This window comes from Pantherophis guttatus, chromosome 7 (assembly GCF_059756535.1).
Source record: "Pantherophis guttatus breed Tessera chromosome 7, ASM5975653v1, whole genome shotgun sequence".
NCBI classification, from domain to species: domain Eukaryota; kingdom Metazoa; phylum Chordata; class Lepidosauria; order Squamata; family Colubridae; genus Pantherophis; species Pantherophis guttatus.
The window spans coordinates 46,706,761-46,733,194 of record NC_142069.1 but is presented as its reverse complement, the minus strand read 5'-3'; the positions used below and the strand labels follow the sequence as shown (position 1 = coordinate 46,733,194).

General features: G+C 35.3%; 1 protein-coding gene across 1 annotated transcript in view; it reads right to left on the bottom strand.

Moving 5' to 3' along the window:
- Positions 1 to 26,207, bottom strand: part of TSPAN8 (tetraspanin 8) — a 34,924-nt gene extending 8,717 nt beyond the window's left edge. The window contains exons 1-7 of the mRNA XM_034403127.3: positions 26,121 to 26,207; positions 13,774 to 13,947; positions 8,690 to 8,752; positions 6,203 to 6,331; positions 3,373 to 3,447; positions 3,186 to 3,293; positions 1,731 to 1,856 (exon numbers count right to left, since the gene is read on the bottom strand). Of these exons, the coding sequence (XP_034259018.2) occupies positions 1,731 to 1,856; positions 3,186 to 3,293; positions 3,373 to 3,447; positions 6,203 to 6,331; positions 8,690 to 8,752; positions 13,774 to 13,833 (561 nt within the window). The 5' untranslated portion in view covers positions 13,834 to 13,947; positions 26,121 to 26,207. The remainder of the gene's footprint in view (positions 1 to 1,730; positions 1,857 to 3,185; positions 3,294 to 3,372; positions 3,448 to 6,202; positions 6,332 to 8,689; positions 8,753 to 13,773; positions 13,948 to 26,120) is intronic.
- Positions 26,208 to 26,434: the final 227 nt, after the last annotated feature.

Here is a 26,434-nt window from a genome sequence, read left to right as displayed (position 1 = left end):
TAGCATTGAGCCTTAACAAATGCTCACTCATGGTGACCACTGGCCTGAGCCTGGCAGAATGAGAATCTCTGGATATTCTTGTGGTGGTTGCTCTGCTCTGGCTGTAGAATAAACTATATAACTTTTGCATAACCTCATACATGGTTAGGTTGTTACCTATGCTATCAGTGGGCTCCGATCCATGGACGCTGGACTCAGGACGAGCAGGGAAACCTGGTGGAGGTCGCAGGATCGGTGAGTGTCTGGCTTGGTCTTCCTCTCTCGGGTCTCACGCTGGTGGTAGGTAGTGTGGCTCATCTGGGGTTCGTCGCGGGGTCGGTGTGGTGCCCGTTGTTGATCGGTGGCTGCTGCAGGTGGTGGTCATTTCCCCGTTAGCCCTTTGCATCTCTGGAGTCTCCTCGCGGTTTGCAGTTTGTGCGGGAGGCTTAAAAGCGGAGCCGAATGCTGCCGCTAGAGTTTCGATAGCTTTTTCTATCTCGAGCTCGGTAGGAGAGCTCCTGGTGTTTTGGGTTTGTTCTTCGTTGTTGTTTTTGGAATATTCTTCATTCCTTTTGGGGTTCTCGCTAGTTCACGCCATTGGATTTAAATCCAGGCTCCCCATTGGTTGCTGGCCATTCAAAGATGGCCGCCGGGAAAAAGGCGTGAAAATGAGTTCGGCCCGGTGTGTCTGGTTGAAAGAGCCCCTCTCTTACCGGGGTGGTGGTCTCTGGTGCTTGTTCCTGGGCTTCCATTGCTGCTCCACGGTTTCCTAGAAGGCTTTGGAGTTTCGCAATGATCTCTTCGTTGCTGGCAGGTGTTTCCATCATTTTTAGTATGGATAGCCTGAGTTCGTCTCTCTCTAGCGGTGCGTCCCTTTTGTGATCACTTGTTATTTCCTGTTGTCTCTCATCCCTGGGTAGTGAGTCTGGCTCGATGTCCTGCTCACTTTCAGCTGGGGTGGCTCTTGGTATGGCACCTCCGGGTGTCAGTTGTGCAGCCATTTGCCTGGTAAACGCTCTGGTGTTTACTCTGTTCTTCTTTTCAGAATAAACAGCTCGTTCAGTCATTATTCAGAGTTATGGGCAACCATCCTCTGCTACCATATTGTGAAAGGGATGGATCTGGCCCAATAACTCACAAGACAAAGTAGTTTCTTCTAGAAACTCTTTTATTGTAGGCCTAAGCTGATCCTAGGCCCATTCATGTAATAGCAAATGACCTTTTGTCCTTCTCTTACAGGTACACATCTGGAACTGCTGGATGGCCTCGTGGGGAGACCTCTTATACTCAGGGGGAGGAGTTAGAGGTAAGGTGGGATTGTGGGAGTGATGGGGTGTGTGGTTACGTTACCCCTTGCAGGACTGTGAGGGGTTGGAGTATGAACAAGTTAGACATTTAACTTGACAAAAATACTTCTGAAATCTTGCCAAGAGAACTCCACAGACCTGCCCAGGTAGCTGATAGAAATTAATACTGACTTGAAGACATCAGAAAACAAACAAACAAACAAACAAGCAAGCAAAGTAGTAACAGAAATGCAAAGTATAATAATTATTGTTTTCATTAGCTTTCCACTAACTAGGATGCTTCCTAGATGAAGAATAGGGCAGAAGTATAAACATCCAATCAATGCCTGATAATCATCCTGCGTCATTGTTCCGTAGAATGATTCCATGATATATGAATCTGGAGACCACAAATGGCCACTAAACCTAATAGTCATTGATGTACTCATGCTATTTTTTTCTTACCTTTTCATACTGTTTTCCAACACAATAACTTGTACCTATGTCTGTCTGATCACATTCACATCCATGGTAAGTATTACGGTTGTTTCCCCAATCTGATTGTCCCTTAAGCAAGCCACAACATTTGTACTACAAGAAAAACAATAACGAAGAGTTTAGTTTGGTAAACTAATTCTTCTGACTCATAAGCAGCAAATCTTATACTGCAGTCTTTTCAGTTTTCCATCAACTTTGCTGAATATTCTTCCCATATAAGGGCCATGCAAGAGGTATATACCATTCACTGACACAAAGAAGGGAAATTTGATGAATTTATAGCCACTTCTGCAGAAAACTGAGATTAGTTGTTTAAAATACAGTGTTAGACAGACAGAAATTTTACATTATATTTTATCCTGTAAAGTTAGAAAAATCAGCATGAAAATATGCAGGCAATACTTCTTTGGTCAGAAGACTGGAAAAGAAAAGAGATTAAATATAAAAGCCTAACTCTATAGGATTGTTGGCATCCCTCGGCATCTACTAACTACAGGTAAACACCATAGTCATGCTTTAAACCCAGTTCTACTGTACATGCATCCCAATGTAAGAAGCTAGCATGGATGTCAGTGAAATTTCACTTGCCCTTCTTCCCACATCCCTATGTCAATGCCACCTTCAAACCAAATTAAAATGGCTATTCTTTTTCCTGATAATTAAAAACAAAAATTAACAATCAGAAATGTTCTATAATAGATACTGTATGTATTGCTGCCTGCTAATGTCTAAACATCAAGTAGGAGCCTTGATAGCACAGTGGTCTAGAGCACCCTGTCATTAACACAGCTGCCTGCAATTACTGCTGGTTCGAATCTCTCCAAGGCTCAAGGTTGACTCAGCCTTCCATCCTTTCTAAGGTAGGTAAATTGAGGACCCAGTTTGTGGGGGCAATAAGCTGACTTTGTATAAATATACAAAAGTATGAAGGCTATTGCTTAGCACATTGTAAGCCGCCCTGAGTCTCCGGAGAAGGGCGGCATATAAATCAAATTAAAAAAAAAAAAAAAGTAACAATCTACAGCAGTGTTTCTCAGCCTTGACAACTTTAAGACATGTGGACTTCAACTCCCAGAATTCTGGAAGTTGAAGTCCACATATCAAAGTTGCCAATGTTGAGAATCACTAATCTGCAGCTTGAAAACAGAATTCTTGAGAAGTCAGCAGTGTCATAAACAGGCTCTAGTAGGTTATAGTTATCTAACATTGCCTGGAATACCAAATACACACATCATTTTCTCAGATCATTAATGCTTCTAGGAGTCAGTCATTTTTTTACAGATTATTTGTATTTATTAAAGCTTGACCTATATTTGCTATTGTGAAATTGGAGATGACAATGGTTTTCAAACATAGTTTGATTTTAAGATGTTGGAACAAGTGGAGTAAAAATAGTAGTAAATATTAATGAACTTAATTTGCCTTTATCTCAAGTTTGTGGAAACCTTCCAGAATATCCTTATCATTAGTTGAAGCAATTTTCAATGCGTCAATTTGTTTCTCGAGAGTCTGGTTTAGGGCGCCTTCAATCTGCAAATGAACAGATGATACAATCAGCCTATGTAATTTAATTATTACATAAATTAATAAGATTAGAAGAATGAAATACCTGAGATTTATATACTGCTCCTAAAATGCCTGCTACAATTTGGAGAAGCAGAATCATCAGTAGTCCAATGAAAAACTGGTGGGAAAAAATAAAAATAAAAAAATTATCTCAGCTCCAGGAAGGTGTATTTACATACTGCTTCTTTTAGTAATGGTTTCATGTTCTGAAATGGTTTACAATATTATAAGATGTTTACAAAATGAAACAAAATCCCTTGAAAAGGCACTTGTTAGGAAAGACAGATTTTTGAAATCAGAATGTGAGTATAGGCAATGTTCAAAAGTTGTACATAAGAGATATTTTAAGAATATACAGATTTTTATGTATTGAGGAAAACTGAAATTAACGGAATTACATAATTCAGTATGTACTATAATTGTACACAATTCTGAAACAAAGCTGCATTTTCTTTAGATAATAATTTTTACAAGGCAGGGCTCATAGGATATCTTATTGTTTTCCATCCATTAGAATAATGAATTGCTTCCTTTCAATGATATGTGCTTGCTTGTATGGTAATTATAGCATTTTTGAATAATTAGTCAAAGTAGACCATGTATATTTTAATACATGTTACAACACTTAATGATTAACCCTACAGTTTGTCATACTTAGGGTAAAACCTAAGCGTTTCTTCAGTAAGTTCTCAAAAAAAATTCATTCATAATTCTGATTAGGCATAAATAATTATAGAGAGATCACTATTTAACAAGAATAATGGACAATGTTGGATTAAAATAATGGAGCCTCACAAAAGTCAAAGTTGTTTTTTACAAGATATGAAAATGATTCATTAAAACCAATGTTGAAGTAGAAAGGAATATCAGGAGAGGAGACGGGAAAAAAGGTTCTTAATTTTATAGCTGACATATAGCTACTTAAAACTTCTTAAAGAGTTTTGTGAAATTCTTCTCTTTTTGTTTCTACAAACCTGCCTTTATTACAACACCCACCAAAATAAATACATCCATTGAGACTGAACTTGCTTTCTAGGACTGATTAGATCTGTCCAGGTGATGAAATGTATGGAATCATGGAGTCAGGACAAGTTTCTGTCTGGTGCAAGGGTACAACATTTGATCAACCCTTGAGATTGTCTACAAACTGCCCAGTTACTTCAGAAGCTGCCTGCCATACCTAAGTCTGACTGGTGGGTTCTTGGGAAAAAGCCTCTTCTATGGCTCCCAGATTATGGGATGTTTTTCTACTAAGGTATGTTTATTTAGGAAAATGGTAAAGGCATATTTTCTTTTTGCCAGACTTCTACTTATTAAATATTTTAATTATTGCTTTTAATTGTAATTGCATAGCTTTTGTTTAACACTATGTATTATGTACTGTCATAATCACTTGGAATGTTGCGATAAACACAAAGACGGCATATAAATTTTATAATGAATAAATATATGGTAAAGAAGTTAAGGATACAGTCAGTAGCTCTGATCCTAATTTTTGCAAAAGTCCATTAGCAGGTTACATAGACTGCATATGTTGTAGGCTTAGTTTAGATATCTGAAAGTTAGTGACTGCACTTAGATACTAAACAGAGTTACCCTTACAGATCACATGCAAATATAGCTCTGCCCTCAGCTGTCCCTTCTGAAGAATTGGGAAAACTGAGATCAACAATGCCAGCCTATAAATATTCCAGGTTGTAAGCCCATGACTTTCAGTTTCCCCACTTTCCCCAAGTGAGAAAAACACTGAGTGCCAAGATTGCCACAGTTCAACTCAAAAGCAACTAAAGGAGAACCAGGGAAACAATCTGGCACCATACACAGGTTCTTTACCTCTATGTTATCTCTGAGGAACATGCCATTTTTGAGGAATTACTGAAATAGTATTATGATGTAGCAGAACCGACATTCTGAAGCCTATGAAGAAACCAGCACCTTTTCTTTTTTGTGAAGGACAACCTTACGTAAATACTGAATTGAATTAAGAATCAGAATATTCTTAATTCAATTCAGTCACAAAAATGACTGCATTGGAGAAAAGCAGTTAGGACAGACATTCAGATAGCAACAGCCTTTTATTTTCATTCTGAAATCTACTTGGTTCAGGTTCCTTTCTTGCCTTCTTCAAAATAGGTGTTCATAATGTATGTAGTCTATGTAATCTGTAATCAAAGTTCATATTAGCCAGTATTAGAATTCCTACCTAGTGTGCATAACAATACAGGTAGTCCTCAATTTACGACCACAATTGAGCTCAAAATTTATGTTGTTAAATGAGTTTTGCCCCATTTTACAACCTTTCTAGCCACGGTTGTTAAGTGAATCTGGCTTCCCCATTGACTTTGCTTCTCAAAAGGTCGCAAAAACTGTTCACAAGACCCCGGGATACTGCAACCGTCCTAAATATGAACAGGTTGCCAGGCATCCAAATTTTGATCACATGACCATGGGGATGATGCAACAGTGTGAAAAATGATCAAGTTATTTTTTTCGGTGCCATTATAACTTTGAATGGTCACTAAATGAACTGTTGTAAGTCGAGGGCTACCTGTATTTATGGATTTTGGCTTAGGAAAGAAACCAGGTATCATTTTTATCTTTCATGTGTAATTCACGTTTTCTCCCAAATCTCCTTAAATTCATATCTTTCTGCATAGAAAATGGTAAGGAGTACACTACAGGGTAGTTACAGTCTTGTCATTGGCAGTACAAGGCACATTCTCCTTACTCCTGCTTGAGAAAAACAATCCTACCTAAAACTTGCACTAAAGATAATTTATTCAACAAGATAATTTGTCCAACAAGATAAATACATGCAGGGCATTGCTTTGAAAATATTGGCAAAGAAAACGTTACAGAAATTGAAACTCTACCAGGAGGAGCATGCACTGGCTCTCCTTCATGGCACCACAGCAACCTAGAAACCCAAGCACCATAATGACTGAGCCCACAGCAATGAGGAGATTAACAGCAGAAAGCATGCTTGAGTCTATATGGAATTCCTGTAAAAAGATAAATACAAGGATTCAGATACTATCAGTGAAATAGTTAAGGAAGTTAAAGGTAATCTAAAAAGGAAGCTAGGAGCAAATGAACAGCTCTCTATTATTCATAGACATAAGTCATATTATCAACAAACTACTTTGCCCTAAGGCAATACTCTCAGTCATGGCATTTCATTCTGATTGTTCAGTACCCAAGGACATTGCTCTAGTGCTGGAACTCCAGAGAAGGCAGCGGATTGCTTCGGTACGGGTGAGATGTACTGAAACAGTTTATGCGGAAGTGGGATTGCCTAGTTTTTAGACAATACAGCAGATTATAAATTCCCAGATTAGAACAGAATGATGAATATTTATTGTATTACTCATATCCTGCATTTTCAGTGTCAGTTTGCTTCTTGGATGGCAAACAAACCCATACACTATAATGAAAAGCTAATAAAAAATAGATGTATAAATATATAAATAACTAAGGAAATCAAAATCAAATCAAATCAATAGTACAAGTAAAAAAACCACATTCAAATCAGTTTGAATGAACCATATAATACATTTTGCCTGATCAGATTAAAGGTGTACACAAGTATTCCTAGAATTGATTAATTGATTATGTGTCATTATGTATTAGGAGTTTTTGACTTCTAATCACCTGAAAGAACATTAGATATACATCATGATGTATATTCATTATTAGGAGATGAAAATTCCTAGAAAGGGCATTTCAATACGAAGAACTCAAATAAAAAAGTCATTTTTCCAGTTATTTCCAGAGGATAAGTCATTTGTTGGTCCAGCACCGTCTCCTGGTTGCTATTGAATTATGTCACATAAACTCACCATATTAAGGGCAGCAATCTAACAGGCGTTTGCTAATTAATGCCTTTATGCCACAGGGTAAAAATAGGTGGCAGATTATTAATTTATTAGATCCTGAAAAACTTAAAACAGAGTCAGGCATAGCAATACCTGGCTGGTAAAACAAACCAGGAAATTCTAGGATTGTAGAGTAGATTAACAAGTTAAGAAAACCCACAGAAATCTCTTTTAACATGGATATGTCCATGAAGGCAGCAAAAGTCAAGCTGACTAGAAGAGGATGACATTTTTAATCTTAAAAAACTAATATAGGAGAAGAATGTGGTATTAGTACATTGCTGGTATAGAGTGCAACAGTTGCCCATAACTTCACTGAATTTGGATTAAAATTAATTTGTATAGTTGACACCAATTTTGTAAACTGTTTCACAAAAAGATTTTAAGAGGTAATTATTTGTATCTTGTTCCTGATCACATGAATAAAATGTTTCAAGAACACTTTTCATGCTTTCATTCAATACAGTGTTAAGTACCTATTTTTACATTTAAAACTTTAAATTAAACTGGTAATTTATATACTTTCTTAACTGGAAAATCTAGGAGTAAACTGAGGCAAGGGAGATAAGGCTCACCCCGTAAATTCTAGGAGAATTCATCACTGCTTGGGATTGCTCAGGATCAAATTTTGCTAATTCTAAGATTCTTTATTCCAAATGTAAAAAAAGTTTTACATTTTGAAAATTAAAACAAGGAAATCTTCGTTTCTCAATGAAGTTATTGTGAGGCCAACCTGTTTTTACAAAATAGCTATGAACAAAGGTATACAGTCTATCTAAGTTTCTAAGAGAAGATTCTCTTTCTAAGGGAAAACCCTTACCTAAGCCTTTTTATAGAGAAAAGGCTTATGACTTCTTAAAATCTCAGCCAGAAATCTGGGCATCACGATAATAAAAAGACACCTATCCTGTGCCTTTGATTTAAGGCTGTAATAACAAGTATCTGGAAAAATCCAGGAGGAACATATAGTAATCACATGCTGAAATAATTCATTGTCCCTAAAACAGAGGTAAATATTTAGCCATGAATGAGCAATTACCGGTAGATGCTTGATTTACTTTTATGTGTGTGATATTGAAATCTTTATTGTTTCTGATATTTATTTTTCCCTCTGCAAACTTAGTGACTATGTGACTTCAGTAATAGATCGCTAACATATTTCAGGCTGTACAGAGTGTTAAATTTTTATATTTAAATTTTTATAATTTTCCTTTTAGAGGCTTTTTGAAATAGTTTTCTCCTCCTTAAGTATTGCTACTTAAAGTAGGAAAAATAAATTTTACATTAAAGTTTCTTTTTTAAATAAAGTAATTCTTTATTTATAACTTGAAATTGATCTCAACTTCCAAAGAGGAGTAGAGGGTGACTGCTATAGAATTTATTTCATTTTTATCCACTTTATTTTTCTGTGACTTGCCAGGAAGATGCAGCTGTAATATGTGTTCACACATCCAATTATTATTGAAAAAAGAAAAGCATATTTACCTCTTGAATATTTTTGCTGACCTGTATCCATATAGAGACTCCCAGAATAATACATCCAATTATCTAGTTAAAGGGAGAAAAAAAATCAATATCTTCAAAAAAAAAAAAAAAATGAAGCCACTACTTGATGCAGATGCCTGAAACATTTTTTTCCTATTATTTAATTATTTAATCCCATCTTAATATGCATTAACAATCCCAAACACCATATACAAATTGATTCTATTAATAAAAGAAATCTAATTTCCCAAGTACTGTCTTGGACAAAATGCCCATTTCTCACTTAAAATATAATTTTGTTTTCGAAAAAGTTGCTATGACATGTGACACACATAAAAAGAGCATGTTGCCATCTTGACTTCTGTATAACACACCCTGTGGAGAACCCTGTGAATGCTTTTTCTGCTTGCTTTTTTATCTCAATATTGTGTTTGATTTTTTTTTAAAGTATATTTTTAAATACTGGAGAAAGGGCCACAGCTTTCCCCCTTTCCCTTTGAATGTCAAAAGACATTACAGGTAGTCCTCGACTTACAATAGTTCACTTAGTGACTATTTGAAGTTACAATGGCACTGAAAAAAGTGACTTATGACTGTTTTTCATTCTATGACCATTGTAGCATCACCATGATCATGCGCTCAAAATTCAGACGGTTCAGAATTGACTCACATTTATGACCGTTGCAGTGTCCCAGGGTCATGCAATCACTTTTTTCAACCTTCTGATAAGCAAAGTCAAGGAAAACCAGATTCACTTAACAACCATGTTACTACTTTAACAACTGCAGTGATTCACTTAACAGCTGTGGCAAGAAAGGTTGTAAAATGGGCCAAAATTCACTTAAGAAATGTTTCACTTAGCAACAGAAATTTGGGGCTCAATTATGATCATAAGTTGAGGACCACCTGCATTTTTTTCATAGCACAACGCACAATTAGCTTAAGGATAAATTTCTATGAGTTGGTTAGATTACTCAACATTCAGGTCAACCAGAAATCTTCATCAGTGTGATTAGTATTACCTGAATAATAAATTGATACTATCTATCATATTCCACTATAATTAAGTACATTAGGCCTGGGGGGGATGGAATTGTTCCCATGGAAGGAAAGCAAGGACTGTCTTTATTTGAAATACTGGGAACCTGTCCAGTAACTGTACAGAATGGCGGTGTTTCTTTTTGTATGCAAGATGTCACAAGAGATTAGGAGGGGATGCTAAGGATTAATTTCTCTGAACATTAATGCTTCTGAATAAATCACAATGGACTCCAGGTTTTCTTGGAAACCAATCAAGTAAATTTGGATGGATGACAATAATTTTTCCCATCCTTCCAAGGATGAATAGACAGACACATGCTTATACATACCTGTACACATAATTTCACTAATAATCTAAGAATGGAATATAATCTCCGAGTATCAGTGGAATATTTCAGATTTTGAGGAAGTGTCATCACTGCCATACAGAGATAGCTAATCACAAAATGTTTGTTACAGTGCAAGTGAACAATCCTAAAACATCAGTTTATCAAACCAACAATGTAGCCAAGAAATTGAATACAAGGTAAATATGATACCTCAACTCTAAAAACAGAAATCATTCCTTTAAAATTATATTTTTTCAGACTCACATCTCAAGGTCTCACTTTTTCTTCCCACCACCCACTCATAACCACATTGATAAAACATTCAAAATCTGGACTTCCGGTTTGGCGCCTCAGCGAGACAGTCAGGGAAATAGCGGGCTCTAATGAGCGCCGCGAAAACCCCGGCTGCCGAACCGCTGCCGATGGGTCTTCGGACCAGAATCATCCTGCAGGGATGGGGAAGAAAGAGGGGCACCTCGGATGACCAAGAGGAACAGGCAAGTTCCTCGGAGGTCAGAGGGAACCCTCTGTGAGTCGGTGGCAGGGGGCTGCAGCCATGGCGGCTGCCATGAAGCTGGGACAACCGGGCTAAGAGATGTGCAGGAGGAAAGTGGATTGAAATGGAGTTCTTTGAAGCCAGGTGAGTGACAACCAACCCAGGCTTGTAACAACGCTTAGAGCAATATTTTTAACTATAAGACCCCTAGCCATAAAACAGCAGCTGTACAACAAAGGGGCTATGGAAAGTTTAAAATGTAACCTTAAAGAGACAAAGACCCAATAAACAACTAATTTTTGAACAGAACTAATTGAAAAAACTAAATTTTGAGACATGGTGAAAAGACTGGATAGAGTTTTAAAATTTGAGCTGGATTTTTAAAAAGAAGATTTGATATTTTAATTAAAAGAAGAAGAGTAACCAAGTTGGACTGTTATATAATTGAAATAAAATGGATACTTGCATGACTAATGGAAATTGTGGATTGTAGAGAGACACCTTCTGGTTCAAAAAGTAACAATGTAACTTGGGGGTTTTTTTGTTTTTTTTTTTGCCATGGAAAAATTTGAATTCTACAGATAATAGTTGTGGGATTTTGTGGAGGAGGTTTTTCTTCTTGTCTGCAGGCAGCTTGACTTTTGTGAAAAGAAAGGGAAACTATAATGGAATTGGAACAATAACAACTTAAAAAACTGGCGCAGGAATAAGAGAAGGATTTGGCACAGGAATAAGAGAAGGAAGAACTTGATACATTTTATCCGGAATAAAAGTAAGAAAAAGAACTAAAATGATAAATGGAGGACAAAATTTGAAGACTTTGAAAATGAAATGAAATATATGCTAGCAGGTGAGAACATGGAGAAATAAAGTGTACACGGCTGGAAAAAGGAAAAGAAGATTAAAACAGTGTGATTAAAAATGGAAAAATAATGTATAGGTGGATAATAATAATAAAAATGAGGTATTTATAGATAAATATGGATGAATTGGAATAAGAGAAGAATATTTTGTAGATAAATAAAATTGAAATACCGATGGGAATTAGAATATAAAAGAAATAAATTATGTTAAAAGAGATTTATAAATGCATACAAAGATGTGTTTGAAGTAAGAACTATGTCTCAATGTTAAATTATTATAAAAAAGATAATGATAATATGATTAACTGGGAATAAGTAATGTAATTGAGATTAAAAATGATCATACTGGTTTAACAGTAAAATTTAGAAGATTATTCTGGGATTGACAGCAAAAACAAAAATGATTATACTGGGTTTAACAGTAAAATTTAGATGATTATGCTGGGACTGACAGCAAAAACAAAAATGATTATACTGGGTTTAACAGTAAAAATAAGGATGATCTTGCTGGGAATAATAGTAAAAATAAATGATTATGCTGGGTTTAACAGTGAAAATAAAAATGATTATGTTGGGATTAAAAGTAAAAGATGAGGATTAAGATGAAGATGATGTGCTGTGATAAACAATTAAAGATGATTATGTTGTGATTACTAGTAAAATTAGGATGATTATGTCGAGATAAACAGTAATGAAGATGATTTGTCGTGAGTGATAGTTAAGATATTGTTTATGATAATAGTAATGATTTATATTTTTAAGATACACTCATTTAAATAAAAAAAAAGATGAAATGAAATGATATTGAGTTAGGATTTAAAGATTTAAGTAACGGGTTTTTGGATAATGGTATTATAAAATAGATAGAATTTAGGGGAAAATTGTGTAAAACATTAAGTTGTGTTATTTGGAAATTAAGATCTAAGATGAAAAAATAGAAAGATAATTGTTTTGAGCGAGTTATTGTGAGCTGGGTTTTTTTTCTTTCTTTGTTTTCTTTGTTTTAATTATTTTTATAAGATGATGATTAGTGGAGATGAGTCATTGTTAAAGATGAATTTGTGATTGTACCAATCTATGACCAGATCAATGCTTCGTTTTAAAAAGATGTATTTTATGTTTATGTTTAAAAAAAAATAATAAAAAAACTTTTTTACAAAAAAAAAAAACATTCAAAATCTGCTAACCATCGTCTCTTATTCTTCAGGTTACCAACAATTTTTTTCATCCATTCTTTCTTTTACCTCATTTTACATCCTTAAATTGTCTTACAGCAGGCCATAACTATAAGTCATTTCCTAGCATTAAACTATCTTTAGGACCCTCAAAGTATTCCCAGACTTGATAGTTTTTTTATTATTATTTTTAAACATAAACATAAAATAAATGGTGAAATGACTATTTTCAGCCTTGACTAAAAACATGTCATTGCCTAGCATTCCATAATTCTCTCTCTTTGTCTCTCTTATTTTGTCTCCTTCATACACAAACACACAGAGAACTTTGGTCAATTTATTCTTACTGGAAAAGTTGAATTAGCTACTGCTTAAGAACTTAGCTAAAAATTTTCAGATTGATCTGGATTTATAGCAAACACACATTTGGGCATTTTACTATCCTTTCAAATTCATTTTGCAGGACAACCTGAGAAATTAGAAAAAATTATTCTGTAAAAACAAAAAAACCCCACATATGTTTAAACTGAAAAAAGTTATTGCAGGCAGGGGTTCTGCAATAGTATTTATCTTAAATACAAATTCTCTGCCAAGTGTTTGAACAGATTTAATTATTCATATCAAATAATTTTTCATTAGAAAATCTCCACTTTTTCTCACCTTGTAATTCTTTGTTTAAAGGCTACAAGCTGGGCTAAGTGGGTTGTCAGCCTGAATAGTTTGGGAATAGTAGGAAAGTAAGCAATGTGCAAGTATCCCAGTTATCTCTTGAAATTCAGTATATGATCACATACCCAATTTGAAAACAATCATGACTACACTAGGAAATAAAGCTTTAAAATTTGATAAATATGTTGGCAGATAATCTATATATTTTTATTTTGCTACAGAAGTTATTTCAAATAGCAGTCAATTTCCAACAATTACACACTTTTTCAGAAAAGTATTTATATTTAATGCTTTTCTCCATATGTCCCAGACAAGTCTCTGTTTTCAAACTTAAGTCTTGCCACTTTTTGTCCACTCCTTCAAAATAATGAAGTATTTATCTTAATTCTTGCCCAGTACTGCTATTGGAACAGGTGGCTCCAACTCCTCATTAAATATCACATTTTAAGGTAACCAATATTTCATTGTTCATTCTGGTTTATATATTTTTCATTTCAAAAATTAGACTTACCCAAAAAAAAAAGTTGAAGACAAACATGGAGTATTTCATACATGAGTTTACACCTGCCATCTTTTCTTCCTCGAGCAAGAAGTATTCTCAAATGGAAGAAAAATCTCTCAGAAGGGATCTTCTTGAAATCGTTCTATTGCAGAATCAGGAAGAAGTTCTTAGCTGCTTTCTTTGCTGACAATAAAATGGGAAGTTATGAAGGAAAAACATGTTTGTTATTCATATCTGGTAGGTAAATATTAACCAGGCCACTGAACAAAAGCCAACTTTAGTATTTCCTTTTACCCACCTGCAAAGTTCATAAAAGTGATAATTGGCCATACAATTACTTTTTCATCACTGTTGTAACTGTGAATGGCCACTAAATAAGTAGTCATTGAACAAGGACTCCCTGTGCAGAGATCTAAATTCAGATATAGAAACTGTAGTAGCAATGATTCATTCTGGTGGGTACATGAAACAATAAAAGTAAAAATAAAAAATTGAATAAAATTTATTAGGATTGTGGGATATGGTAGCACACTGGCAGTCTTCCAGATTCCTGAGTGTCTGTCTGAGAGCTTTTATAGACAAGCTATACAAATTATACTATAGCCAATTAGCACAATATGAAACACAACTCTATTATCCTCAATAGAAAACACTTTTTAACAATAATATGCTTGTTGGTGACAGCTATACAAACATAGTTTCTAGAATGGATATAATGGTTATAGACTTCCTTACCTGTAACAGCTTTCCACATATATTTCTTGAATGAGAAGCAAAACATTTTCAAAGAAAAAAACAAAGAAAACCTGGTTTCCTTTTGAAAAGCACCTTTGGGAAAAAGTCTTACTGTTCAGTATCAGAAAGATAAACATATGTCTCCAAGTATTCAGTGGTTTGCAGCATTGAATATACGGTAGTAATATAGCTCATAGGGATGACTGCAATAAATCATGACTGCAATGTATTGATAAATCTCTTCTTTAAATCTTTTTTATTCTTTTAAAATTTTATATTCTTTTCCTGTCTTCAATTTTTGTGTTTTTTTTTTTTTAAATTTGATTTATATGCCGCCCTTCTCCGAAGACTCAGGGCGGCTTACAATGTGCTCAGCAATAGCCTTCATCCTTTTGTATATTTATACAAAGTCAGCTTATTGCCCCCACAAACTGGGTCCTCATTTCACCTACCTTAGAAAGGATGGAAGGCTGAGTCAACCTTGAGCCTTGGCGAGATTTGAACCCTGCAGTAATTGCAGGCAGCTGGTCTTAATAAGCTTAATAACAGGGTGCCTTAAACCCCTGTAGTACCAAGGCTCATTTTAGTTATTTTTTTAAAAAAAATGTAAAAAAATTGGTGGAACTGGGCAAAAATCTTCTTGGTTACAGCTGCCAGCTGCTTCTAAACCAGGAGCTGTGAGGCCCAGAGTTTCCAAATTGCAAACCAATTGCATCTTGGGTAGTGCTAGCCCATTCTGAGGAAACAATGAAACCTCTTTGGAATACAGCCTTTGAATCCCAAATCTCTCCATCTTGCTGGGATTGAGTCTCAACCTGTTCCCCCCATTCCAGAACCTGGCAGCCATCAGTTACCTGGCAGCACTTTAACACCATCATTTATTTGGCCATGTGTCAAGATGTACAGTTAGGTTTAAAACCTAACCCCACGTTGACAGATTATCCCACCCAGAGATTTCATGTGCACTTTGAATAGGAGTGGGGAGAGTATCGAATTTTGTGACATTTCTTACTTGAAGGATTTGGAGCTCAATCTCTAATCTAATCCTCCTGCCCATCACTCCCCCAGTGTGTAGAGCCAGAGGATGGCAATCTGTGGACCCAATAAGATATGAAGCCCATTCTCTACTTAAGAAACCCTTTAAGCATCTTCTGGAAGCCATGAAGTTCCTTAGATGTCAGGGTTTGGACATTAGAAAAGCTCTTCCCATGGAGGTTTGTGACACTAGAGTGCTTTGCAGCAATCAGGGACTGATCCAGCAAAGATAAAGGGCAAACATTAATGGCTCCAAGCATTATATTACATTGCAACTTCTCCAAAACAAATAATAGATCTAATGCAGGGGTGTCAAACTTGTGTAGTCACGGCGGCATCATATGACATATTGGGACTTTTATCCCTGTTCACTAAACTGAGCATGGGTGTGGCCAGTGTGTGGTGCATCGGGTCAGTTTAACAGACCTGATCTAGTGCATAGCCTCTGCAATGTGTCTCCCAAAGAACTCCTCAGATATTGAAGTCTTCAAAGACAAGAAGCTTCAGTAATTGTACAACCAACCTCCCAGAGAGACTCAGCAGCACAAGGAAACTGCTCTGCTGCATAAAAGACAATACAACAAGAGGGGAAATGCCCCCACCTCCAACCACATTTTGATAGTGTTAAATGAGGCAATCTTTACTTTAGGCAGACTTGGCATTCAGCAGCAACAGCTGGATTCCAGTGGTTTCAAATTTCTTGTAAACTAGTCTTTCAGTAACCCATCCCATCCTTTCTCCATCAATCTCCACACAACTTCAATCACCTCCTATAATGGAATGCATGTGTGACCTTGGGAAAAGAGGAGATGAAATACTGCCTAGAAAACAAGCAGAGAAGAGGGGCAGGAGCTTGCAGTTTCTCAATGGTCAGAGAAAGAAACTAAGAAAGGACCCACCCTAATGGAGCAAGCAGTTAAAAGTGACATCTCTATTGCAGGATTTGTGTCATTCTCCCTGGGTAAACCACACAGGAAACACAACTAGATGAGCTAAACTACTTTTTTGTAAGGCTACATTAACTTGCAAGTTTGAAAGTACTACATTGCAACTACATATAAGTACACTGCATGTCTGTGGAAAAATTAAGACACAGAGAAGAGGAGAATGATGTAATTACCATTAATATGGAATCTATTGACAATTGGGGTCCATTAACCACCTTCATTACAAGCTTTTCAAATCTGTTCTCTGTTACTTTCTCATGAGAGATGGTATGTTGTTTTAAAAGCTGTTTTAATTTGCATTTACACTAGATCTTTCTTGAGAACATTTTTGTCATCTGTAAATTTATGACACACACACACACACACACACATACATATATGTCTATAAAACCACCAATGTAAAACAGATTGGTATATATAACTTTAAAAAGTAAGACAGAGCCTTTTCTGAGATTCCCTCTCTCTCCCTCCCTCCCTCCCTCCCTCCCTCTCTTTCTCCATGCAAACCAACCAGGGTGAAGAGATTGTTTTTGCCAGACATGATTACTTCCGAAACCTTTTGAAATGAGACAAAAGTTGGCATAAAATTAGACTGAAGCTGAATATGGACTATTTAATGGTTGTACCACCCTGCAGTACAATTATTAACTTTTGACTGACATTTCCGAAATAAGAGGATGCTGTAGCACTATGCCATTTCTATCTGATAAGCAATGTTAACTTGCAATGTATGTTCTAGGAAGTCAAACCATGCTTTAAGCATGCAGATATAATGAGTCCTCATGGAAGGCAGAACCAGATAAAAAAATCATGTAGCAGCTTAACAGTGCTTAAAAAATATCTTCACAGAAAAATGCAAGACTGATTCTTAAAAGTCCATTTTGGTCCAATTTAAGTAAAACTAGACACGAAATATGATAAACTTGAATAGTCAACATGGGTTACCATAAACAAAGGCCTCATCTTGAATTGCAGGAAAATATATCTGTACAAAGGTAATCGGCATGTTCAAAGTCTATGAATAGCTTTTTGTTCTATACTTTCCCGCTCGTATAAATTATATTCATTTATTGTAGCACAGTCACTAAATAAACATGCATAACAGAGTGTATAAACTCAGTAGAGATTTTCTGTTTTTAAAAAAATCTGAGCTCTCCCACAGGAACATATTAATTTATATCTAATTTTCAAAAAGTGTTGTAGTAAAACTAAAACCAACAGATATTTCTGGGCAAAGGTTCATGGACTAACCCAGAAGGAAAAGTCGATTAAGTTTGCAGAAATTCATGAGTTACAGTACCTCAAATTTCTAGTCTAACTGTTGTACATCTGTCTGATTCACTCTTAAACATATTAAGCTGGAAAAGGCACAATCAGATTTCCTTCAACCCATGTTTCAATAGTTTTAAGTGCCTAACTCAGCACTGTGGCTTGAAGTAGATTTGATCAAAGCTGGTACTTAAGTTTTATTCTTAATGATCAACTATTAAATATTAAATTTCTTTCCAGAGACCTGGTGCCTTTTACCTTAGTATATAATTACATGTCCAATAAGTTTCATGCAGGGTGGATAAAAATCAATGATTTTTTTTAAAAAATTAAAAAAAATCGGATTTTTTAAATTTAAATCGGATTTTTTTTATTTAAATCAGATTTTTTTATTTAAATCAGATTTTTATTTATTTTTATTTAATTTATTTTAATAAAAAACTTTTGGGGTAAAAATCTATCGTAAGATAGTTTTCTATTTAAGATACATAAATAATTTAGTTCATTCAGCATGAAATGGAGCTTAGCTATGTAGCACAAGGCTGTATATTCTGCAACACTGGGACTATCGGTGAGTCAACAGTGGGTCAAAGGAGTAGCAGAGATGACAGTTGCTCTTTAAAAATTATGATTTAAATCGAGTTGATTTAAATCAAGTCTTTTTATTAGTGATTTAAATCATGATTTAAATCAAGATTTAAATCGACTCGATTTAAATCAAATCCACCCTGGTTTCATGTGAATTTTCACCACTAATACAGCTACCTTTAACATTTTAAAAAGTTAAACAAAATATTGGATTTTCTTTTTTTAACTGTGCCCATCAGCTGGACTTGTATAAGCTAACAGTTAACATTTATCTTGGTGGATTTTTAGTCTTTTCCAATTACACAGATGTGGAATAGGAATAGGAATAGGAATAGGAATAGGAATAGGAATGGAATGGAATGGAATGGAATGGAATAGAATAGAATAGAATAGAATAGAATAGAATAGAATAGAATAGAATAGAATAGAATAGAACAGAACAGAACAGAACAGAACAGAACAGAATAGAATAGAATAGAATAGAATAGCTTTATCGGCCAAGTGTGATTGGACACACAAAGAATTTGTCTCCAGAGCATAAGCTCTCAGCGAACATACAAAGTGATAGGTCCTATATCATACTTATTCGTAAGATACATGTTTACTTATTTAACAATTCTCTAGAAGCACAGGACATTTACATTGGCTCTTTTTAATGTTTCTAAGTAGTCTTAGAAAGTAAATATTGTAATATTCATCTGGAAGGCTGTGTTTTTAGTAATAGATGAGATAAAGAGCTTGTATTACATCTGTCTTCTTTTGGCAGATATAGGTTCAACTGTATTTGTAGGCAACTTCTGTTCTATGCTTATATAGCGAACAAATGATCTTTCTGGATTTGGCTCATGATGCGTTGTTGGGCCCAGAATTTTATTTGGCATAAGCTGATTGCTTTTTTGTTCATCTTATAGTGTTTTCATTTAATGCTGTTCAAGGGCTATAGTTAAAAATACTACTCCTTTAAAAATAATTCTCAAACATGATGCCATATAAATGAAGTACATGCCTTCATACATTCAAACCCCACCTTTGTTCTCTTGTGTTTCAGGGTAATCTTTCTGTAATAGAAACCATTCATACCCATATTGACATTAGAGCTCAGAATGTTTGAATTGGATGGTATTTCCAGCAAACAACTGTCTCACTTCCTTTCATGTACCTTCCAGTTGGTCAAGGTCAACTGTCAAACAGGAGGAAGTTTTTCCTAGTGGTTATGTCATGCTTGATGGAGTCAGATGTTTCTGGGTCATTAGGATAAAGCAAGTAAAGAACAATTACGCTTTCCTCTATTGACAGCCCTGCTAACAATGATTCCTTGCTATTCACAGCAGTAAAACTGCTGATCAAAAAATAAACCAAATGCTGATATCAGAGAAGCTAATGTTAATACAAGGAAATGAGGCATTAATAACAAGTGCTTAGAACAAATATAAAATGAAAGAGTACACAACTGGATATTTTAACTGGATATTCCTTTTAAGCATATAGAATGACATTTTGAGATCTTCTGGAATATATGAAAGAAAATGCTTAGGAAGGCTATAAAATGGTTGAATTTAAACTACAGCTGCCAAATTTAGTCTACAAGCATCTGTATAACTACTATGTGAAGCAAAGAATTTGTGCTTTCTGTTCTCTTTGTTGGCATGTCATGCTCCTCTGGATATTTGCAGCCCAGATATGGTATGGTAGTCCTTCTGAAACTACCTTTTGGAATTTGGAATCTCAGCCACTTCATTTAATGGTTTTCTAAGCAACTGGATTTTTGGCATAATCATACAATATATACGCATAACCTGTTGCCTATAACCACACCTTAGCTCTTGATACGTGCCTAATAAAGGAATGAAAGATAACACATTCCCAGGTGTGTCATGAAGCGAAGTTTTTATAGTGGGAAAACTCAACTCACTAAAAGTAAAGTTTTTCCATACTGTCTCTTTGCTATGAGGAATGTTCAGCTTTGTAAAATCCTGTTTCCTTTACTGTTCAAAATAGTGGGCAGCCACCTCCATCTCCTATGGATTTAAAAGCATCGTTAAAATGTTTCATAATATACAGAACCCTTTAGGCAGTTTTTCTTTATTTTTATAATAGTTCATATACAGTCAATTTCCCAAGAATCACCCATTTCCTTCTTTGCGAATCATTTCCCAATGAAGCTTTTTAAAATGTAAATTCTCCTATGCTATGCAATCACTATTTAATTTTAAGATGAAATGTTTACATGCAATTTTCAGTAGCAAAATCTCTCCATTTTTCCTGCAGATTCTGTATCATGGGGAAAACAACAACAACTAGCATTTGATCTTAAGGAAACAGAGAATTCTTTTAAAAGTCCAATTTAACTAACAAGCTAACCAAGATGGAAAATAATAGAGATTGATTGTAGTATTAGTGCAACAGTGAAAAATTGTAGATTAGTAGCATTAGTGCAACAATGAAAATCCCAATGCACACCCCTCTGCAGCCACCTCCACAGGATGGCTGCAAAGAATTCAGAGTTTTTTGCATTTTCTCCTGTCACCAGTGGCCAGCCAGAATGTTATAGTTCAGAAATGCCATGCCTAATACTAGCATTCTATTGCAGCCTTGATTTAGACAGCCATCATTCAGTTTTAGAGATTTGCTTCCTCCCAACTCCTTTCCCAAAGGTAGAAATAGGAGCAGAAGATCCCTGGGAGTTTTCAAGTTTTGAGAATTCAGGTAGGAAAAAATAGAGGAAAATGGGCTGATTTGGGCGTCCTGCCTTATTAATATACATTAGTTAGAGAGCTTCAGACATGGAACTGGTTACATGGAACTGGGTTGTAACAAAGTACCTGCCAAAACTTAATGGGAAGAAGCACTGTAAATAAAGATTTATAAATCTTTGCATTTTAGGAAACATAAATGCCAGCTGTTAAAATTGAACTTTTCTTTTCTTTTTTTTTAATTGGGTTTTAACAATTAAACAATTCTTATTCAACTCTTGTGCATGACTGTGACCATTTACATATCATTACACTAATGTTCTCCTATATATAATTTTACAAAATCTACTATCTGTTATTTCCCTTTTTTTCTATCTTCAATCCAAGTATACCATTTCTCCCATATTACGTAAAAGTCCAAATCCATCAGACCTTTCAGTTCCAATGTCATTTTATCCATCTCGGTGCAATCTAATATCTTTCTAATTATTAAATCTTCGGAGGGTATGTTTGAACTTCTCCAACATTGCACAAATGCCAATCTTGTCGCCGTTGTCATATGTAGAATAATATATGTTGTTGTTTTTTCATATTTCTTTTTCATTATTCCTAGAAGAAACAATTCTAGTGTATATTCTATCTAGAAGCCTGTTACTTCCTGTATCCAACTATGTATTTTCATCCAATATTTTTTTGTTTCGGAGCATAACCACCATGTGTGAAAGAAGGTACCTTACTTTTGTCCACATTTCCAACAATTGGGGTTTAAATTTGGATATATTTTTGCCAGTCTAGAGGGTGCTAAGTACCAATGGTAAAACATTTTATATTGATTTTCTTTATATTTTGCCGATCTGGTTAATTTATAATTTTTATAAATTTATAAATTAATATCGAACTAGAGGATTGGGAAATAATTTTGAACAAAAATTGAACTTTTCTTATGCTGTTAAAATAAACAGATTATTTTCTAACCAAAGAAGCCTAAGGAAGACATCCTGAAACTTGAAATCTTGCAGGAATTTTGTAAAACTTCATTTGGCCTGATAAACTTATTGTCTGTATGATTTCAGATGATGCTTTCATTAAATATGCAGATAATTTTAAGTGCAACCTAACCATACAAAAACTTGATTGCTGGTTAATTAAACACAAAGTTTACTATTTGCAAGTATATCCAAAAATATTATTGAATCTTGGATAATTGTATTAACATCAAAAAGCATTTTTAAATATGTCAGTAATAAAACCAAATTTTTATTTCAGTTGAATTCAATTTTGAGAAAGTAGGAACTGCAAATACTTTGAGAAGCAAATTATACTGGGTGAAAAACAATTTTATGTAATTTTATATATGTGTATATGTTATAATATTTTGAATTTTATTCAACAAGAATCCAGAAAAAAAGGAACAGAACATCAAAATGAGAAACAGGCCAAAGTGGGCTGTTTAATTGTTTGCAATGTAATTGTGACGAAAAACATTTTGCCTTCTGATTTGAGATATATATATATATATATATATAATATAATCACATCTACTCGGTTCTGGGCTTTTTTCCTTTCTAACACCTAGCAAGCTCTAACTGCTAGGTGGGAGACCTAAATAGATCCATTTCTAGCTCGTTAGCTATCAGTAGGCCACACCCATATCCTCCCTGTAAAGGCACAGTATCAATTTTCTTACTTCTTCGTAGGGTTTATGTGTGTTTTTCTTCTAGCCAGGTTTTCCCTACGTAGCCAAGGTTTTTTTGTAGCTCCAGCTCAGTAGAATCACATCTACTCGGTTCTGGGCTTTTTGTGGCCTACTAATGACAGCTAACGAGCTAGAAATGGATCTATTTAGGTCTCCCACCTAGCAGTTAGAGCTTGCTAGGTGTTAGAAAGGAAAAAAGCCCAGAACCGAGTAGATGTGATTCTACTGAGCTGGAGCTACAAAAAAACCTTGGCTACGTAGGGAAAACCTGGCTAGAAGAAAAACACACATAAACCCTACGAAGAAGTAAGAATATATATATATCTGAGAGTTGAAGTCCCCACATCTTAATATCATTAAAGTTTCAAAATACTATAATAGATTGTCAGAAAAAAATAATATTTTCTCTTGTGCAGTATTCTAATTGAAATTTCCTTAAGTGCAATTGTATCTGAATCCTCAATCCTCAATCTAGAATTAAAGTGCTGCAGCAAAACTTGATCTCTAGTCTTTTTTCCTGATAAATATACTCCTTGGAACATGTCTTAATTTTGTAAATTGTGTATTAATCCTATAAACTCTATAAATCTCTGCCTATTTTTATCTTCATCCCAATCCCAAAAATTAGACAGGGACTTAACCTTTTCTCAGATATCTCCCCCCCTGGTCTTCTCTTCTGAAAACGCTGCAAACCTTTAGATGGAATTATTTTCAAAGGGTAATGTTTAGTTTTAAACAGCAGAGGTTCAGATTAGAATTGTATGTATAACTGCAAAAAAGAAAATTGGAAGTCATTTGTTTTTCTTTTTTCATGTTTTCTGATCTTTTATTTTCTTTCTTTTTTCTATCTATTTTTTCCTTTTTTTTCTCTTTCATATTTACTATATTGTTTTCTTTGAATCTAACCATTTTAAAAACCACTATAATAGGAGGAATATCTGTATAAATACCCAGGATACACAGAATGTGTGCAGCCTAGACCAAGAATTAGAACCTCAGATTGCTTTCCCTCCCTGTTAAAGGTACCAATTTCCCGGTCCAGTCATGTCTGATTCTGAGGCATGGTGCTCATCTCCATTTTTTGGCCAAGGGACCCAGTGTTGTCTGAAGACAACTCCCACGGTCATGTGGCCAACATGGCTATATGCCAAAGGCGCATGGAATGCTGTTACTTTCCCACAGAAATGGTACCTATTAATCTACTTGCATTTGCATGCTTTCGAGCTGCTAGGTGAGCAAGAGCTGGGGCAAGTAACAGGAACTGACTCCATTGCGCAGCACTTGGGTCGTGAACCCAGGCTGTGAGCTCTCCAGCTGACAAGCTAAGCATCTTTAACTGCTGAGCCATCATGCCCCCATTCCTTTGTAATTTGTAATTTCCAATTTATATACCGCCCTTCTCCCTGAGGACTCAGGGCGGTGTACAGCCAAGATAAAAAACATAGAATACAAATATTAAAAAACATTTAAAAATATATATAAATTTTGGCCCAAAAGTTAAGAAATCACAGACTGATTAAAAGAATTTAAAAATTTCTTCTTAAGCCAACCCGGTTTGCTGGAAAAGATGGGTTTTAAGGGAACGATGGAAGGCATTGAGGTCATGGATTCTCCTTATCTCCGGGGGCAACTGATTCCAGAGGGTGGGAACCCCCACCAAGAAGGCCCTCCCCCTGGGGGTCACCAGCCTACATTGTTTGGCTGATGGCACCCTGAGGAGGCCCTCTCTGTGGGAGCGCACGGGTCGATGGGAGGCGTCAGTAGCAGCAGGCGGTCTTGCAGATAGCTAGGCCCTATGCCATGGAGCGCTTTAAAGGTGATAACCAACACCTTGAAGCGCACCCGGAAGACCACCGGGAGCCAGTGCAGCTGGCTCCCGGCTTTCTGTTTCTTTCTCCCGGCTCCCTGGCTTTCTGTTGCTGAAGACTTTATTCTTAGCCCTCTGCTACTCCCACACAGCCATTTTCAGAAGCATGAAATGGTGGATATTCTACATAAGTTAAGAGACTTGAGCTGACAGGGCTCTGGTTATGAAAGGAAGTGCATGCAGTTTATACAACTGCCATTTATCTTTTGTTCTGTCCATAGTCAACTTCTAGTAGATTCCACGAGAATCACATGCAGTTTTCAACACCAAAAGATTGGGCACACAATCTGCAGTTCCCTTAAGCTCTTTCAAAACTTTTTGTAAATTCTAAACTCCAAAATGTTTGAAATGAAAGCTTACTCAGTGCATGGGGAAGAAGCATAATTAATGTTTACTTTAAAAAATTATTTTAAATTGCATTTAAACTTTTATCCTAAGCCTCACCATGTTATACAACTGTGGTCCATGGAATATTACATTCAGTTCTTGGTCTGAAAAGATTGGAACGTTCTGCTTAAATGAGCATCTGAGCCAGCCAGTTATGATCCTGTGGCATTTTATCTTCATGACAGACTATGGTAACATTGCTGCTCAGATACAGGTTTCATATAAGAAAAAAATCTAAGCACTGGCCAGATCCTCCTGTTTTATTGCATGGAAAACCATGTCACTGGAAAAAAATAGAAAGCACTTGATGTGTTTATTTTTTTAAATATATCCCCTATCTTTCTGCTTAATTAAGTACTCAAAACAACTTATGATTAAAATTTACAAAATACATCTACAAATACACAATCTGAATGTATGTGCATAATGGAAATAACAGTTGGATGTAGGATTGTACATCTCTGTGTCTCAACAAATCATGTAGCAGTAAACAAAACCTGACTTTGCATATAGGGCATCCTATTTCATAGATGATTGAACTGACCACCCATCAGGCATGGCTTAGCAAAATTATTCTAGTCTAATTCACTGCTAAACGAGAGTCTTTTCCACATGCAAACAAATTAAGCACCTAAACCTGTGCCCAAAGATTGCATGCCCAACACAAAAAGCAATAAACAATTCAGAGCAAGAGTCTGTGTATCCAAAAAAACAAGCATGCACAAAATATTCAAGTAATGGGAAAAATAATTGCCACTGAAAATAAACTTGTGTTCAGTGACGTTCTCTCTTCACATACTTTGTTTAGTCAGTTTCTGATTGTTTGGATTGTATGGTCTCCATATTTATAACAAGCCACATTTTGCCAAATAAAACTGTTGATTAGGTACAAGCTACAACAAATAAAAATAAATCCGAGTCAGCTGGAAAAAATGTGTGTTTTCCATTTAACTAAACTATTGTGGTAAATGTAGAAAGTTGAAGCATTAATGGAAAACTTGTACCACTATAACAAATCTTTCATAGTGACACTATTCTTTCTACCAGAGTACATTCACTTGTATATTCATTTTCAAAGCTTTCAAAAGAAATCCAAACCAAATCAAAATGCTGATCAAGGGAAGAAAAAAATTGCTTACCATTGCAGAATAGGCCTATTTCTTACATTAAACCTCCCCTTCTCAAAAATCAGCCATCAGAGTGCAAGAAAGAAGCATATTTTAAAGACAAAATATTATGGAGGAAATCAATTTAGCAACAAGAAATCAGTATAACAAATACTGATCACTACTTCCTGTGATTGTAAACACTCTTTCCTGTTATTGTGGGCTTACCAGCAATAGTTTCTTTCTGAATCACTAATTGCTGCCCTAGAGCTATCACTTTAGTGTGATAATTAAGTACTCTCTAAGCTTTTTGGGAAATTTAAAATAGCAGCAATCTTTCTAAACTC